This window comes from Nilaparvata lugens, chromosome 10, assembly GCF_014356525.2.
Source record: "Nilaparvata lugens isolate BPH chromosome 10, ASM1435652v1, whole genome shotgun sequence".
Classification (NCBI taxonomy): domain Eukaryota; kingdom Metazoa; phylum Arthropoda; class Insecta; order Hemiptera; family Delphacidae; genus Nilaparvata; species Nilaparvata lugens.
Window position 1 is genome coordinate 1,201,523 of NC_052513.1, and position 16,633 is coordinate 1,218,155.

Here is a 16,633-nt window from a genome sequence, read left to right on the forward strand (position 1 = left end):
GGGCTTCCAGCTGCACAAGATTGATATTTTTAGATTCTATGTGCAAAATTTTGAGATCTAAATCATTCCCGTTTTTCCGGTATGCAATCCACAAGTTGACATGTTTTGATGCGAACAAACGAACAAACACAACCCTACTCTCTCTTATTATTATAGATTCATACAGCAGTACATACAAAATCAATTAGATTAAACCAGTAGTGTCTTGAGAGATTTTTCCTTTTTTCTCAGCTTTCCCGCTTGTTCTCTTTCTTTCTCCTTTTCCTCGGGTCCTGTAAGGTTTTCCTTCAACAAAAATTCTTGTCTTCCTTTCTACAATCCTGACATTTTTCTCTCAACCCATCCTTGGAATGCTTACTTGAGTTCATCCTTACCATAAAACTATTTCAAGAATTCCTTTTCAATTTGAGAAGCGTCATTCATTCTTTTCAGAATAGCTTGGACCAATAAACCAGTGGATGCATTTTGTATCTACATTTTTCCACCACTTAAAGTTTGAACTCTTGCCACAGTTTTTTCTCACCAATTCCAGTATGAAAATTATTGGGTTACTTGCCGTTCCAATATAATTGCTTGATAAATAATTGTTATGTAATTATAATGAGAGATTGATTGTAGAGTAATTTCAACTGAATGCAACTGATTTCCCCTTCTTTTGTTTGATCTATATACATAAATATGATAACTGAATTGGAGTACAAACACTAGGACTATGCCTATCAGCCTCCATCATGTAGTTCATGCCAATATATTCTATATATATTACAATACAGTCATATTCCAATCAATATAATTCTGTCAACAACCTATCAGCTATAACTTTCAGAAAACAACCTATTGTTTGTATAAAATAAGTTGAGACTTGGAGAAAATATCCTTGTTGCCAAATTCGACAACAAAGTCGATGCAAAGTTGTCAATTTGAATAATAATAATAATAATAAATAATAATAATAATAATAATAATAATAATATAATAATAATAATAATAATAATAATAATAATAATATAATAATAATAATAATAATAATAATAAATAATAATAATAATAATAATAATAATAATAATAATAATAATAATAATAATAATAATAATATAATAATAATAATAATAATAAACCCCCTGTGGGTGGGGGGCAATTGAGTCAAACACATGGACTCAGTATCAAGTTGACTAGAATGGCACCCACAGTATCCCCTGCTTGATATCGTAAGAGGCGACTAAAAGGGGACCCTCCTCTTCTTCCAAAGCCCTTATTTCGTTCTTCCTTCATCTTCTTCAACATGCTTTGGATCTGTCTTATCTCTAGAATGACAGTTTTTCCACTGACTTTGCTGTTTGTCATTCTTTCTTATCACTCGTCTTACATCTTTCTCTCTGACCTTCCTTGGCCAAACTCTTGTATTTCAAGCCCTGGCCCTTAAGATTGCTAGTGGACCTGTGGGCTTATTTCAATTTTAATTTTTCTGATTGTAGTGTGGAGTGGAAAAGCTGCCAGTTGGGTTTGCGGCCCCCTGGTGGTATAAAAGAGTTGCACCTAGACAAGGAAGTAATAGAACTCGGGAGGTGAGGGGGGATCAGGCTGACCCCCTTCGGACACCTCATGGACAGTCTGGCACGGAGGAAGGTGGACCAAGTGGCACCCCTCTTGTGCAAGGTACCACAAGGCCCCGGACATACAATTTGAGACATGGTAATGGAATAGTTGAACCTGTACCTGTTAGTAATGAATCTGATCAGGGCTTGGAGGAGGTGGTGCCTCCCCCCGCCCAGGTCAGGGTACCGCAGCCAGTGAATAGGCCGAGAAGGATGAAGTGGAGCAGAGATATGAATGTATTTGCTATCCGGGCCTACTATCTGGCTACAAAAGCTGAAACTGATCATACTCAATATAGGGAAAGGCTGTTGCAGTGTTGGCGTGAGCTTCTACCGGAGTCTGAACTCTCAGCCCAGAGAATATCTGATCAAGTTAGAGTGATAATGCGCAGGAAATTTCTCTCAGATGCTGACCTAGCGAACATAAAACAAGAGGTCTTGCAACAATTGAATGGTGAGGAAAATTTACTTGATGAGGCATTAGTTCTTGAGGATGCAGTACAAGAGAATGCTGATGTGGATACTAACATTGCAGTGAATGCTGAGGAGGTAGTAGCCCCTGTGACTGAGGCACTCGAAATTGATGAAGGTAGAGTTGAGGAGGAATTGCTGAGTAATGTTCATAAGTTAGCAGGAATTGCAATGGAATGTCGAAATCTGCTAAAAAAGATCCCATATAACAGAAAGGCATTCAGTGTTGTTAAGACTGTAGATAGGATACTTGCAAGACATGTTAATGAGATAACTGACATTAGCCAGGTGACACATTGGATCTATTGTGGGGCATTGACTGTGCTACAGGAGCTGAGAATTAAACTGGTACCAAGGGTTAAGAAAAGTAGCTCTTCTGAACAACAGTGCAAGTCAAAGTGGAAAATACGACTTGAAAAGAAGATAAGTGACTTGAGAAAACGTATTGGGATAGTCACAAGCTATTTGCAAAACCCTGGTAGAGCTTCAAACAAACAGAAGACTCAAATAGATGGAATCATTGTGCAGTATGTTGGATTTATTCAGAAAAGCAAGTTGCATGAAACACTGAAGTTGCATATGGACCTGTGGAAACAGAAGCTGGCAGCGTTAGCAAACCGATGTCGCAGGTACACACAAGCTGAGGATAGAAGGCACCAAGCAGCCTCATTCGCAAATAATGAGAGTAAATTTTACAAGAGACTGAATGGAGGTGTTGGAAAAGTAAGGCATCCAAGTGCAGAGGCATTGGAAGACTTCTGGAAGTCTGTTTGGGAAAGGCCAGCTGTGCATGAGGAAGATGCATACTGGATGAGGCAGGTGGAGAATGAAGCGAGGGAGATACCTGTCATGGCAGAATGTATAATCAGGCCAGAAGATGTTGCTTTGGCAGCAAAGAAAGCACACAACTGGAAGGCACCTGGACCTGATGGAATTCAAAACTATTGGCTCAAAAATTTTTCAAGCCTCCATCCTGTTGTTGCAAAGTGCTTCGATGACCTTCTAAATTCCGAGTCAGAGATTCCAGCAGGATTTGCATCAGGCTTGACCTATATGGTACCTAAGAAAGACGGTGAACTCGGTCCCAAAGATTACAGGCCCATCACCTGCTTGAATAGTGTATACAAGCTTTTGACCTCCATTATCACCACAAAAATTGAGAAGCATATTACAGATAACTGTATAATTGCCCCAGAACAACTTGGGTGCAAGAAGGGAGCAAAAGGATGTAAAGAGTTGCTAGTTGTTGACTCCTTCATTGCTGGTCAGGCGAGTGCTAAGCAGAGGAATCTATCCATTGCCTGGATAGATTATGCAAAAGCCTTTGACTCCGTCCCACACAGTTGGCTGGTGCATGTTCTCCAACTTTATAAAGTCAGTTCAGGTATTGTCAACTTTTTGAAGCTAGCCATGACTGAGTGGAGTGTCAGGCTGTGTATTGGGGATGGAGTGGGTCAATTTCAAACAGGTGCTATCAAGGTTGTCAGAGGAATTTACCAGGGTGACAGTCTGAGCCCTCTCTGGTTCTGCCTGGCCTTAAATCCTCTTAGTTTGTTGCTAAGAAATTCCCCATATGGATATAAGCTCAATGTTTCAAGAGAGCTTACAGTATCACACAGTTTCTATATGGATGACCTGAAACTTTATGCCAAGTCACCAGAGCAGCTTGAGAATTTGCTTCAGCTAGTCACTACTTTCAGCCAGAGCATCAAAATGAAATTAGGATTGGAGAAGTGTGCAGTACTGCATGTGAAGAAAGGTAAAGTAGTAAATACAGCTGAAGGGATGTTGACACTGGAAAATGAAATAGGGCAGTTGCAAATAGGACAGACATATAAATACTTGGGACTCCACCAGCATTTGAAAATCTCCCGTGTTGAAGTGTTCAGCCGCTTGGAAATTGAATTTAAGAGAAGACTAAGTAAAGTCATGAAATCTAAATTGCCTTCAAAGCATCTGATTAAGGCAATAAATTCTTGGGTTATTCCATCTCTGACCTACAGTTTTGGTGTTCTGAAGTGGTCTGACACTCGTCTGGAACAAATGGACAGGCTTGTGAGGACTCAAATGACGAAAAACAGGGTGCATCACCCAAGATCATCGATGAGTCGTCTATATATGCCAAGGAAGCTGGGTGGCAGGGGCTTGTCCAGGGTTTCAGATCTGTGTGCAAAACAAGAGAAAAGACTAAGAGAGTATTTCATTTCTGCTAACACAAATCTCCTCAGGGAAGTGTGCCGACTGGATGAAAATTATACTGCACTTAACCTGAGGAATCCTAATGGTCGAGAGCCCTTGACAGTGCATGATTACAAGGCAGAATGGCAACAGAGGGAACTGCATGGGCGCTACTGTAAGCATCTGAACTCTGATCATAATAATCATGACCTTTCAAGCAGGTGGCTGACAGATGGAAGTCTTTTCCCAGAAACAGAAGGCTTTATAATTGCTATGCAGGATCAGGTTGTCGCTACCAATGCCTATAGAAGACATATCATCAGAGATCTGAGCATAAGTGATAAATGCAGGCTTTGTAACGCTGCAGTAGAAAGTATTCAGCACATAGTTTCAGGCTGCTCAATATTGGCACCAAAAGAGTATTTGAGGCGACATAATAATGTTGCAAAAATAGTGCACCTGAAATTGCAGCAGGAATTTGACTTCTTTGAAGAAATGCCCCCATACTATTCTTACTCTCCTCCTGCATTTATTGAGAGAAACCAGATTAAGATCTATTGGGATGTTCAAATGATCACTGACAGGCAAGTCATTCATAACAAGCCTGACATCCTAATGTTGAACATGAATCAAAAAGAAGCCTTGATAATTGATGTAGCCATACCAGCAGATGAAAATTGTCAAAGAACAAGAGGTGAGAAATTGAGGAAGTATCAAGAGCTAGCATTTGAGCTCAAAGATATGTATGGGCTCAATAATGTTAGAATAATCCCAATCGTAATATCTGTGAATGGTCTGGTTCTTAATTCAACAGTGGAGAGCTGTAAGGCTATTGATGTCTCAGAAACTCTGGTAGGGAAAATGCAGAAGTCTGTTCTGCTTGATACAGCTCGCATAGTACGCCAAACGCTCCAACATATTTGGTAAAATACTCCATCAATAATAGAAAATAATGCCAAGAGGTTGCATAAATTTTGCCCCTCTTCGCATAAGCTATCCGCAACTGCGTGAAAAAGAGAGGAATAATAATAATAATAATAATAATAATAATAATAATAATAATAATAATAATATAATAATAATAATATAATAATAATAATATAATAATAATAATATAATAATAATAATAATATAATAATAATAATAATAATATAATAATAATAATATAATAATAATAATAATATAATAATAATAATATAATAATAATAATATAATAATAATAATATAATAATAATAATATAATAATAATAATATAATAATAATAATATAATAATAATAATATAATAATAATAATATAATAATAATAATAATATAATAATAATAATAATATAATAATAATAATATAATAATAATAATATAATAATAATAATATAATAATAATAATAATATAATAATAATAATATAATAATAATAATAATAATAATATAATAATAATAATATAATAATAATAATAATAATAATAATATAATAATAATAATAATAATAATAATAATAATAATATAATAATAATAATAATATAATAATAATAATAATAATATAATAATAATAATAATATAATAATAATAATAATATAATAATAATAATATAATAATAATAATAATAATAATAATATAATAATAATAATATAATAATAATAATATAATAATAATAATAATATAATAATAATAATAATATAATAATAATAATATAATAATAATAATAATAATAATATAATAATAATAATAATAATATAATAATAATAATATAATAATAATAATATAATAATAATAATATAATAATAATAATATAATAATAATAATAATATAATAATAATAATAATATAATAATAATAATATAATAATAATAATAATAATATAATAATAATAATATAATAATAATAATATAATAATAATAATAATATAATAATAATAATATAATAATAATAATATAATAATAATAATATAATAATAATAATAATAATATAATAATAATAATAATAATATAATAATAATAATAATATAATAATAATAATATAATAATAATAATATAATAATAATAATATAATAATAATAATATAATAATAATAATAATATAATAATAATGATAAAACAGAAATATTATTAAAGATGTTCATCATATTCGTTGCAAATTTCAAGGCGAATCCGGTCTCATTCTATGAATAATTCACAAGCATTCATGGCGACATGTCAGTTTAGTTCTGGGGTGGGAACGGGGATTCGGTACTCACTACACGTTACATCTCTTTTGAACGTGGGCACCGCTAACTCTGGATAATTCAGGGCACCTCGTGGCTTGAGGCACATCTCCAGTGTTCACATCACGTTGAGTAAACAATGCTTGTCCTCGATTCTATCATCGCTAATAATTCTTCTCCCTAAAATCGCTTGTTTTGAGACTGCTCTTCATATTTGTCGGAGGAGTATGGCATTTTCCTGCCAGTAGATTCTTCCAAAAATGTACTCGGATATATTTTTTAAATTCTTTAGAATTATACAATCATAAAGTAGCCTGCTTGCCAAAGTCCCTAGAATACATTGCTCGGTGAATTGCTATTTGCCAGAGAGGTAAAACATGTTTCTTTCAAGAAATTGTTTCAAGGTCGTATGTTGTGATACTTTCTAAACTCCATTTCGTATTTCGTATTTGTCTGGTGTTTTTCCATCATAGAATGAATTTCCATCCTCTGTATTTAGGCTATAATATATTGTTTAAAGTGGAGATGATTCCTTATTGTAAAAGTGATACTTTATAACTTCTTTCCAAAGAGGTGAGCATGTTTTTCCAAGAAGTTTTTTCAACGTCGTATGTTGTGAGACGGCTTGCTATACTTCATTTCATAATTGTCTAGTATTTTCCTTCCATCCTCTTTATTTAATGTAAATATTGTGTAGATGAGTTTATGATTTCTTTCCATACAAGTGATAATTTGTCATTACACAAATCAATTTCTTTGTATAGAGTAGATTATAGAACGCATGCTTCTCTCCGTATATAGGTAGGGAATAACATGCTGCTATAACATGTATTGTGTTTTTGTTTTTGAGGAATAAACAGTCTGATTTGATTTTTGATTTGAATGTGGAACTTGGTAATCTTGTCTCTGGTCCTTCGGAATCCAAGACCCATAGTGCTTTTTTGTAGCCAGTGTAGTTTACTGTTATAATATTACATGTTTTTTGATTGGATCGTCTATCATCATCACCATCATTCATTTCAGGTTTTGGAAAATTCTTTATAACTTAGTATTTAATTGCATTGCTATAGTGCATCTTGATCCATCTTTCAGTTTCACTAACTTTTTAGTCATAAATTATAACTGGCTGTTACTTCAGCCAATTATTTGTTTTCTTTCTATAATATCAACATTTATTCATATCATTTTTTAATCTGTATTTTTCTCGAATTCAGTTTAATATAATATTAATTTTCATAATTTGGTTTATCGATTTTAATTTCAGCGAATTACGCCAGGCCCTCACAAACACAGGCTTAAGCCTACATGTGAGTCTCTCATAACGTAAGGGTTATATATAACGTAAGGGTATATATAAATGTACTGTAACTGTACTGTATTATTTGTAAATTGCGAGAATAAATTGATTTGATTTGATATTCCCTTATTATAGAAATTTTACTTTTCCAGTACACATTATATTAATTGTTTCTCCAAATTAGGAAGTATTTTTATAACATAGAATTCCCAGTTTTTGTAACATCTACTCATGTGATGAAGTAGGCTAATCAAAAACAATTAATAAATTATGCTGTGCCTTGTTTTTCATGATGAATGGAAAAAATGCATTTATGCACAGATATTATACTAGCAAACTAAGCCCTCTTTGTGTGTCTTCTTCTCAATAAACACTGTTCAACTTTTTCTTTCAATACTAGAATATTATGAAATCAAAGTAACATCGGGGTATCCCTTTTCATATTTTATTGCATGATGCTCTAGCTAATTGAAAGCTTTATCAAATGCAGAACATCTTGATCTAGGATCTTGAAAAAGTCTCAACTATTATAGAATTTGACAACAGATAGTTTTAAAGTAGGACTGATGTGGGTGAAGACTTAATTTTTGCTCATGTATAATAACAGTTTTGGTAACTGATGTCTAGTTTGATCTAGATGAATCCTGCTCTAGCTCTGGAAGAAGGTACCCTCTATTACACAATTCGACAACAGATAATGTTGAATTAGGAATGATTCAAGAGAAAATTTACAGTATGCTGATGTATAATTGCAGTCTCGCTAATTGATATCCAGTTGATCTAAATGAATCTTTCTCTAGTTATGAAAGAAGTTATTCCCTTCTACGGAATTTGACAACAAAACAAGTTTTAAACTAGGTATGATGTGGGTGAAGACTTACTGTCTTTGCTGATGTATAATTTCAGTTCCTCTAACTGATGTCTAGTCGATCAAGACTAATCTTGCTCTAGTTCTGAAAGAAGGTATTCCCTATTACAGAATTTGACAACAAATATAATGTTAAAGTAGGACCGATGTGGGTGAAGACTCACTGTTTGTTGATGTAAAATTACAGTCTCGCTGACTGAAGTCTCACTAATAACCAGTCTTGAAGATAGAGAGTCGGTTACCAGATCCTTGAACAGGGTTGTGCAAGCTCGTAGAATAAACGACAGGAATAAATGCATGTGTAGTTTGTTTCGAGGACATCTCAAACCCCTGTAGAAAAACAAATTGAAATGTTGAATTTTGAATTTATTGAATTTACTTTGGAGAAATGCTCTTTATTTCATAATTTTAAAAACATGACATAATAGAAGAAACGTTATATTTGTGCAAAATGCAAATGTTGAATTGTTTTTCTGGTTTCATAAATCTGAAAACTTGTAAAGTCGTGTCCAGTGTCCACACTGAACAAATGTTCGACAAACATGTTTGTTAAAAACAGATTGGGCAAATTTTTTTATGTTTGACAAACAATGTTTGCCCGTGGACGCGTCACCAAACAAAATATTATTGTAAGTGGGGAGAATTGGTTTCATGTTTAACATTTAAAATTGATCAAAATTTGTTGTTTGACTAACAATGATTGTCCAAGCTTTTTAAAATGTTTGTCCCTGAGTCCCTCAACAAACATGTTTGCCGAACATGTATGTCGAACATTTGTTCAGTGTGGACACGGCTTTACACATCAAGAATCTGAAAATAGTGTAATGCGTTCGAGAACTGTTGTCAGTATAGGCCTAGGCCACTGTATTAGAATAAAAATTGAGTACAATTTATAATGGAATAGAAATTGGAACAAGAATGATTGAGATTTAAAAATAAACAGTAATTAGGTATTGGCAGTAAAGGTTCATGGTTGAGTATAGGTTTTGTTGTAATTCTGGGGAACACGTACTTTATTGGATTAAAAAACTTGATAAAAGTATTTCTGTGAAGAACATTATAGTCCAAAAATCTTCACTAAAAGTATTATGATGTTATAATGATTTATTTCTCGTGCATACATCAAGATACTTCTGAACTCTTCATAAGTATTGTAGTATTATTATGATGTGTATATATTTCTTAATAAATTCATTATAGAATTAAAGATAGTCCTGAATTCTTCATGAAGAGTATCGTGATATTATCATGATTGATTTTTTATTCGTCAATAAATCCACTAGTATTATCAAATTATTATGGAAAAATAGAAAATTGTATTTCCTGAACTATAATACTTTCCATTGTAAACAACTTCTCCCTTCTCTTATAGACGAAGTTAACAGAGTAAACTTACTTGAAAGTTGCTAGGATGCAGAAAGCAACTATAAGTGTAATGAGAGAGACACTGTAGCCGATCTGTGAAACTGCTTTTACTATGGGCAGGTAACTCTGTAACAAAAAATTAAACAATTCGTTTAAGAATACGATGTTTTAGAAAAAAATCATAATATACTCGTTTGCTTCTATATACACGGAAATGTACATCAACTTCCAAGTAATTTCAAACAAATGAATCTGATAAATTGAATGGAAACTACTTGATATTATCAAGACGATAATCAAATTGACGACTTAATTTTTGTTAATCAAATCAATTCAAGAAACTGGTTATGGTTGTTACACTATTATCAATCTCCTGTAAACTGGAAGCTTAAACATAGAGCAGCAGAATGAATGAAGCCCTACGATTCGCCTTTAGTTGTTGACCAATGAAGGTTAAGCTCTACTGTTATTGGTCGAGAATAGACACGCCTAAGTACTTTAAGTATGGTCATCAGAGCCGTTAGCTAGAATGGAAAATCTTAGAACTCCATTCATACTATAATATGCTGGTCATTGTTCATTGTTTAAGCTTCCAGTTCACTAGAGATTGACAATGGTGTAACAACCGAAACTAGTATCTTGAATTAGTGGTTTTGACAATATCAAGTTGTTTTCTTTTAATATAGGTATCTACATCCATCATATCACCTTTCACCTTCACCACAACACAGAAAGTGAAAGAAATAATTCATAATCTCCTTCTATCTCTATTCAAGACAATGTGCTTTAAGTTCCATGTATCTTCAAACCAATGAATCAAACGAAATTTCCAAATGGGATATCTTTTTCTGAAGGTATGAAAAATAGCAGACATTAAACATTTTTATCTCAATTTCTTGTTCTGAGGACAATGCCAGTTTTGTTCTTGTCTAATTCTTCTGCAATTAGTTAGAAGGGTAATTTCGTTTAATATATTTTAATGAATCGTTACAATTCAAAATGGATTTCTCCTTCTACCACATCACTCCCACAACAACACAGAAAGTTTCATGAATATTTCATTATCGGTATCTTTATTTACAAAAATGTTTTTCAACTTTCAAGTATTTAAAAAAATACATTTTTTTTCAAATCTGTAATCTTTCTTTGGAGGCATGAAAAATAACACACCCAAAGATTCGAATCTTTCGATCTCCGATGTCTTGTTCGGTTGCCAACTTCACTGGACGTTTTTTTCTTAGTTCTCATTTCAAGACGTAATTTTCGATTGACTGACTTTGATGAGCTGACATCACAACACGTGCTTCTTGTTAGTAGCTTCCTGCCTATAATAAACCCATAACCCTCAAAAGTAACTGTATAACCCTCCTTCCTATAGCTTGGAAATATGATTGGATTTACGACTTTGAAAATTGTCGTGTTTTGCGCTCCGCTGAAGACGCGAAAAAACTTATTCAGTGCTCGCGTTTCTTGCAAGTTCTCGCGTCTACTGGACCAAATAATTGGGAGATCGAATTCTCCATATATATGAGGACTGTAACTCTGAAGCAATGAGGAATGAGGTAACTCTGTAGGAATGAGGTAGTAAATGAAGTGAAGGAGTTCAATTACCTGGGTAGCAAAATCACAAGTGATGGAAGAAGCTGCAAGGACATTGCCAGCAGAATTGCCCAGGCTAAGATTGCCTTCAATAAGAAGAAAAATCTATTCACCTCAAAAAACATAAGTCTCGACGTAAGAAAAAACATGTTGAAAACGTATGTATGGAGTACTGCAACATATGGAAGTGAGGCGTGGACAATGGGGGTGAGAGAGGAAAGAAGATTGGCTGCATTCGAGGCATGGTGCTACAGAAGAATGATGAAGATCAGTTGGAGAGATATGATTACAAATGAGCAAGTTTTTGAAAGAGTGGGAGAGAACCGGAACTTCTTGAAGTGGATCAAGCAAAGAAGAGCACAGCTGATTGGCCACATCATCAGACGTGACACTCTATTGACAAGGATAATGGAGGGAATGGTTGAGGGAAGGAATATGAGAGGAAGACCTAGGCTGGAGTATATGAAACAATTGCTACGGGATATGAGATGTGGATCATACTACGAGCTGAAGCGGAAAGCGGACGACAGAAAAGCATGGAGAGCTGCTGCCAACCAGCCCTACGGCTGTTAACCCAAGAGAGAGAGAACTCTGAAGCTTTGAAGGTTGGTTGGTATCCTTCAAATTACTTGTGAAAAATATGAACGTCGTTATTCGGATATGGAATATTCTAATGCCAGGCTGCTTCAAACGGGATAACGGGACCAACAATATTTTGAAACTGCTAGTACCGCCTGTTTCGTGGGTTCGAGTCCCGCTGATGGCATGGACGTTTGATCAATCATCAATTCACCCAAGCAATTCCCAAACCCCACGAACCGGTGAAAACCTTATGAGGGCATAATCCGCAATAATGAAAAATGATCGAACTTAAAATAATATTTAAAATAATCACATCTCCAATCTTCACAAGACAAGTGATGAAGAAGGCAAAATACCCAACTTGAATATTTAAAATCCTTATATAGAGCTGTTGGGGCTGAAAGCGTAGCAAATAAAAGTTTAGCATTGAGTCCCAGGTTTCTCAAAGTGTTCCAAGTTTGTAGAGTTGCAGATAAGTTTGACACGAAATCACTCCCGGAAAACAAAGAACAAAAAACTTTTATCGCATGAATTGCAGCAGTCTCACAACTTGACAGATTGGGTGAGTTTTGGGAAAATATTCAGAGGTTCACCGGGAAATATTTAAAGGTTCACCGGGCACTTTGACTGATGCTTTCTTTCACAGTATGAAACTCTCCATGACTGACAGTTGCAAGTTTTACATTAATAAAAAGCTGTGGAACAGAATATGATAGTAGTTCTGTGAACAGTAGACCTCGCGCAGTTATAAACCATAGTCTGCTATGATACTGTCTATCAGAGTAAATTCTGTCCTGTCCTGTCGTGTCGGCGAGATATCGGTGTATAAACGACTAATGGCTGTTTGGGTTGTTGTATCGACAATGCTAATAATTTGCTGTAACCAGCTATGCTACTAGTTGAAAGCAGAGAAAAGCTGGGTGAAAATACTATGCAACTTCAAGTTATCAATATTGCATGCCTCACTGCATGTAATTAATAGTCCATACAACAGCTGTTTTTTCACTAAGTTACATTGAGATATTGAATCATTGAATGCAATTTATAATCCACTCGACAGCTGATTTATGATTAATAATATTCTGTAGTATGATTTTACTCTAATATTGGCGAATGAAGGAGGCTCCTCTTCCTTTTATATTATCCTTGAAATGCAAAATTTCCAAAAACCTTGTATAAACGTCGACGTGCAATTAAAAAAGTAACATACCTGTCAAATTTACCTCACTTCGCTCGGTCAATTACGTTTTAGATATTTAGATGCATTTTAAAAATGACTTTTCCACAAAGTTGAGAGTTAGTTATGCACATGGTATATGGAAGAGGACGTTAGGTGTCACGCGCATTTTTGTCCTAAATTTCCGATGTAGCTGACGTCATATTATATACAATCATCTGTTTTTAACAAATAAGTTTCATAGATTGCCAATAGGTGTTGAAAACTTCGGTTGCTGGCAATGACGCAATCTAGCTGTCTGGCTACTGCGCACACATTTCATGACCCCTTCCGTTTTCATCTGAATACCGTGTTTAAGCATGATAAAAAGCTTCGAGATTTCTGAGATCAACAAATAAGTCTCATTTCGAGGCAACTTGCAGGTTCTATGTGAATCTAAACAATACTTTGACAGTTGCTCCCGGAAAATTGAAGCATATTGTTCGAAAGGGATTGTGACTTTCTGAATAAGAATTATTTGAAGCTTCAAATCACACTTCACACAGTGTCAATAGTAGCTTCCAGTCCAAGCTTCCAGTACCTTTCACGGGAATGAAGGATTGGTGACTTTCCTGAATAATAACTATTTGATACTCTAAGGGCCGGTTTCCGAGCTCGGGATTTAGCTAAGTCCTAGACTTTAAACAGCTGGAGTCAGAAAATTGGTTTACCAAAACGGGGCGTAGTCGCAGTCATTGTCATAGTCACGTTTGAATTAAATTTCGATAAACTAGAAAATTGAACACAAAATAAAATAAAGAGAAAATAGTGTAAAGTTTCAGATATTTTGAATTATTTAGGAATGTCTTATTTCGTCAAGGAAAGACGTTTCCAATTATAGAAATAAGAAGATAAAAACTACAACTACTGTTATAAAAGCTGCGACTACGCCCCGTTTTGGAAAGCCAATTTTCTGACTCCAGCTGCTTGAAGTCTAGGACTTAGCTAAATCCCGAGCTCGGAAACTGGCCCTATAGCACACTGCACACAGGGGCAATAGTGGCTTCCACTGAACGTCCACTAGCTGTCGCTATAACACATAATTGAAAATGCAATGTAAAATGTAAATTTGCATTCTCGACATTTTAAATTCTGCGATAGCCATTGAGAGCTAGTATTGTGCCTGTGTGTATGCTGCTTGAATTAATACGACATACGTGTTTCGAGCCTTGACAATACCTAAATCTCTCATTTTCACCAGATAATTCGAGAACCTCAAAATTTGCAAGATATTTCACCAACCAAGAGTGCTATCCCAAAACTTCATCAGATTTATGTACATTCTTCTCAAGAAGAATCATCGCGGGAAATCAATCTCTCATTATCATGTTACAACATTCCTTGATAATATCAATCTGTTCCAAAATTGATTTTCTTCCAAATTTATGAAACAAGCTGTAGCTTATGTCCCAGGTATACGTTTGTGAATTGAATTTCTTCAAATATGATTGTTTCATACTTCATACATGGAACAAGCTATAGCTTGTAAACCAGGTATTTTTGTACGCGTCCACATAGAGAGAGAGAGAGAAGAGAGAGAGAGAGAGAAGAGAGAGAGAGAGAGAGAGAGAGAGAGAGAGAGAGAGATGTAGAAACAAATGATAAAACTCAACAGAAAACTTTGACAGATGTCGATTTCTCTTTCTTTACACTTCTGTCTCATTTTTCGTCATGCTACATGCTACACTTACTCCTCCTTCTGCTCCATATTCTTCTTTCCTCTTCTGTTTCCCCTAATCTGTTCTTCCTTCTCGCTCTTCACTTCTCCTTCTTTCCTTATTTCTTGTCTGTTCATTTCTTTCATTTCTTCAGCGATTACTGACTTCCTATCCCTTTAAATTCATAAGTTTTCTACAGCCTTTCTTTTTCTTGTTTGTTATTTCTCGTTTATTCCTCTCTTTTATTTCTTCAGCGATTCCTGACTTCCTCTCCCTTTAAATTCACCATTTTTCTACAGCCTTTCTTTTTCTTGTTTGTTATTTCTCCTCTTCTTCTCCCTTCTTTTCACTCCTCTTCCTTGTCATTTACCTTACTTCCTGTATCTATGTTCTTGTTCGGCTCCAGAATATTCTCCCACCTCGGAACTTCTACTGTTTCTTCTTCTTGTTCTTCCATGATTGATGAATGTTGAACAGATGACACTTTTGTACACGTAAGATTGTTCGACAGAGAGAGATAATCCTTGGTTGGATTTGTTCGAAAGCAGCATTGTTCAATGGAAGAAGAGGCGATGAGAGAGAGAGAGAGAGAGATACAGGTTCAGAGTCATCTATCTCCAACGTTCTTGAAGAGATATTGAGAACTTGATCGCACATTTGCATTCTGCATTAAAAGAGGAGCGCATTAACCATCCCCAATTTCATCATCGGAAAGAGGAACATTCCTATTCATTGGGTATTCTTTTAACAAAATTTATTATTCTCACACGGAAGAACGAATTATAAAATTATTAATCAACGAAAATCCTAAATAAATGCTGTAAATCACCCCGAAGACTTCTGCTACTGCAGACATTGACAACAGGGTTAACAGCTAGATGGAAATTCGATGAGAACTAATAACCAAAAATTAGTTGCCAGCCCGGGAATCGAACCCGGTACCTACCAATTGCTAGTCAGGAATGCTTACCCTTACACCAAACTGACAATCTCTGGATAGCAGCGCTCATTTTATACGAAGCCACAGCGGCCAACCAGTTTAAGATGGAATTAAATAGAGAATGCAATAGTAGTTCTCATCGAATTTCCATCTAGCTGTTAACCCTGTTGTCAATTTCTGCAGTAGCAGAAGTCTTCGGGGTGATTTACAGCATTTATTTAGGATTTTCGTTAATTAATAATTATATATTAATTAGCATTTGAATAAATGCATTCTCTATTTAATTCCATATTAAAAGAATTATTACTTCATTTTGTATCGTCTTATCATAGTGGATATGAGGGGTAGTCTTATTGGTCCTGAACTTCTTATAATTTTTACTACATAGATTTACTAATATTATTATTTCCTACATTAGTAATTTTACTAAATTGAGAAATTTCTCCAATAAATAACCTTATTATATCCCTATGAATCTCTACTCCACCTTCAGGACTTACTATATACTACCATAAAATTTCATGGCAAAGACCATTTCTTAATTTCACTTCTGTTATGGAAGCTTCCAGAAGCATGATCTCCCCTAAGCTCCCAATAAGAGTGCTCAGAATAGAGGATGATTGTCAGATTACATTCTTGTGAAATTTCAGAATAAATCGAGGAATATTGA

At 34.5% G+C, this 16,633-nt stretch overlaps 1 protein-coding gene across 1 annotated transcript in view; it reads right to left on the reverse strand.

Moving 5' to 3' along the window:
• The window catches only part of LOC111044582 (parathyroid hormone/parathyroid hormone-related peptide receptor), a 128,239-nt gene that overhangs the window by 21,311 nt on the left and 90,295 nt on the right, over window positions 1-16,633 (reverse strand). The window contains exons 4-5 of the mRNA XM_039436582.1: window positions 10,000-10,094; window positions 8,768-8,933 (exon numbers count right to left, since the gene is read on the reverse strand). Of these exons, the coding sequence (XP_039292516.1) occupies window positions 8,768-8,933; window positions 10,000-10,094 (261 nt within the window). The remainder of the gene's footprint in view (window positions 1-8,767; window positions 8,934-9,999; window positions 10,095-16,633) is intronic.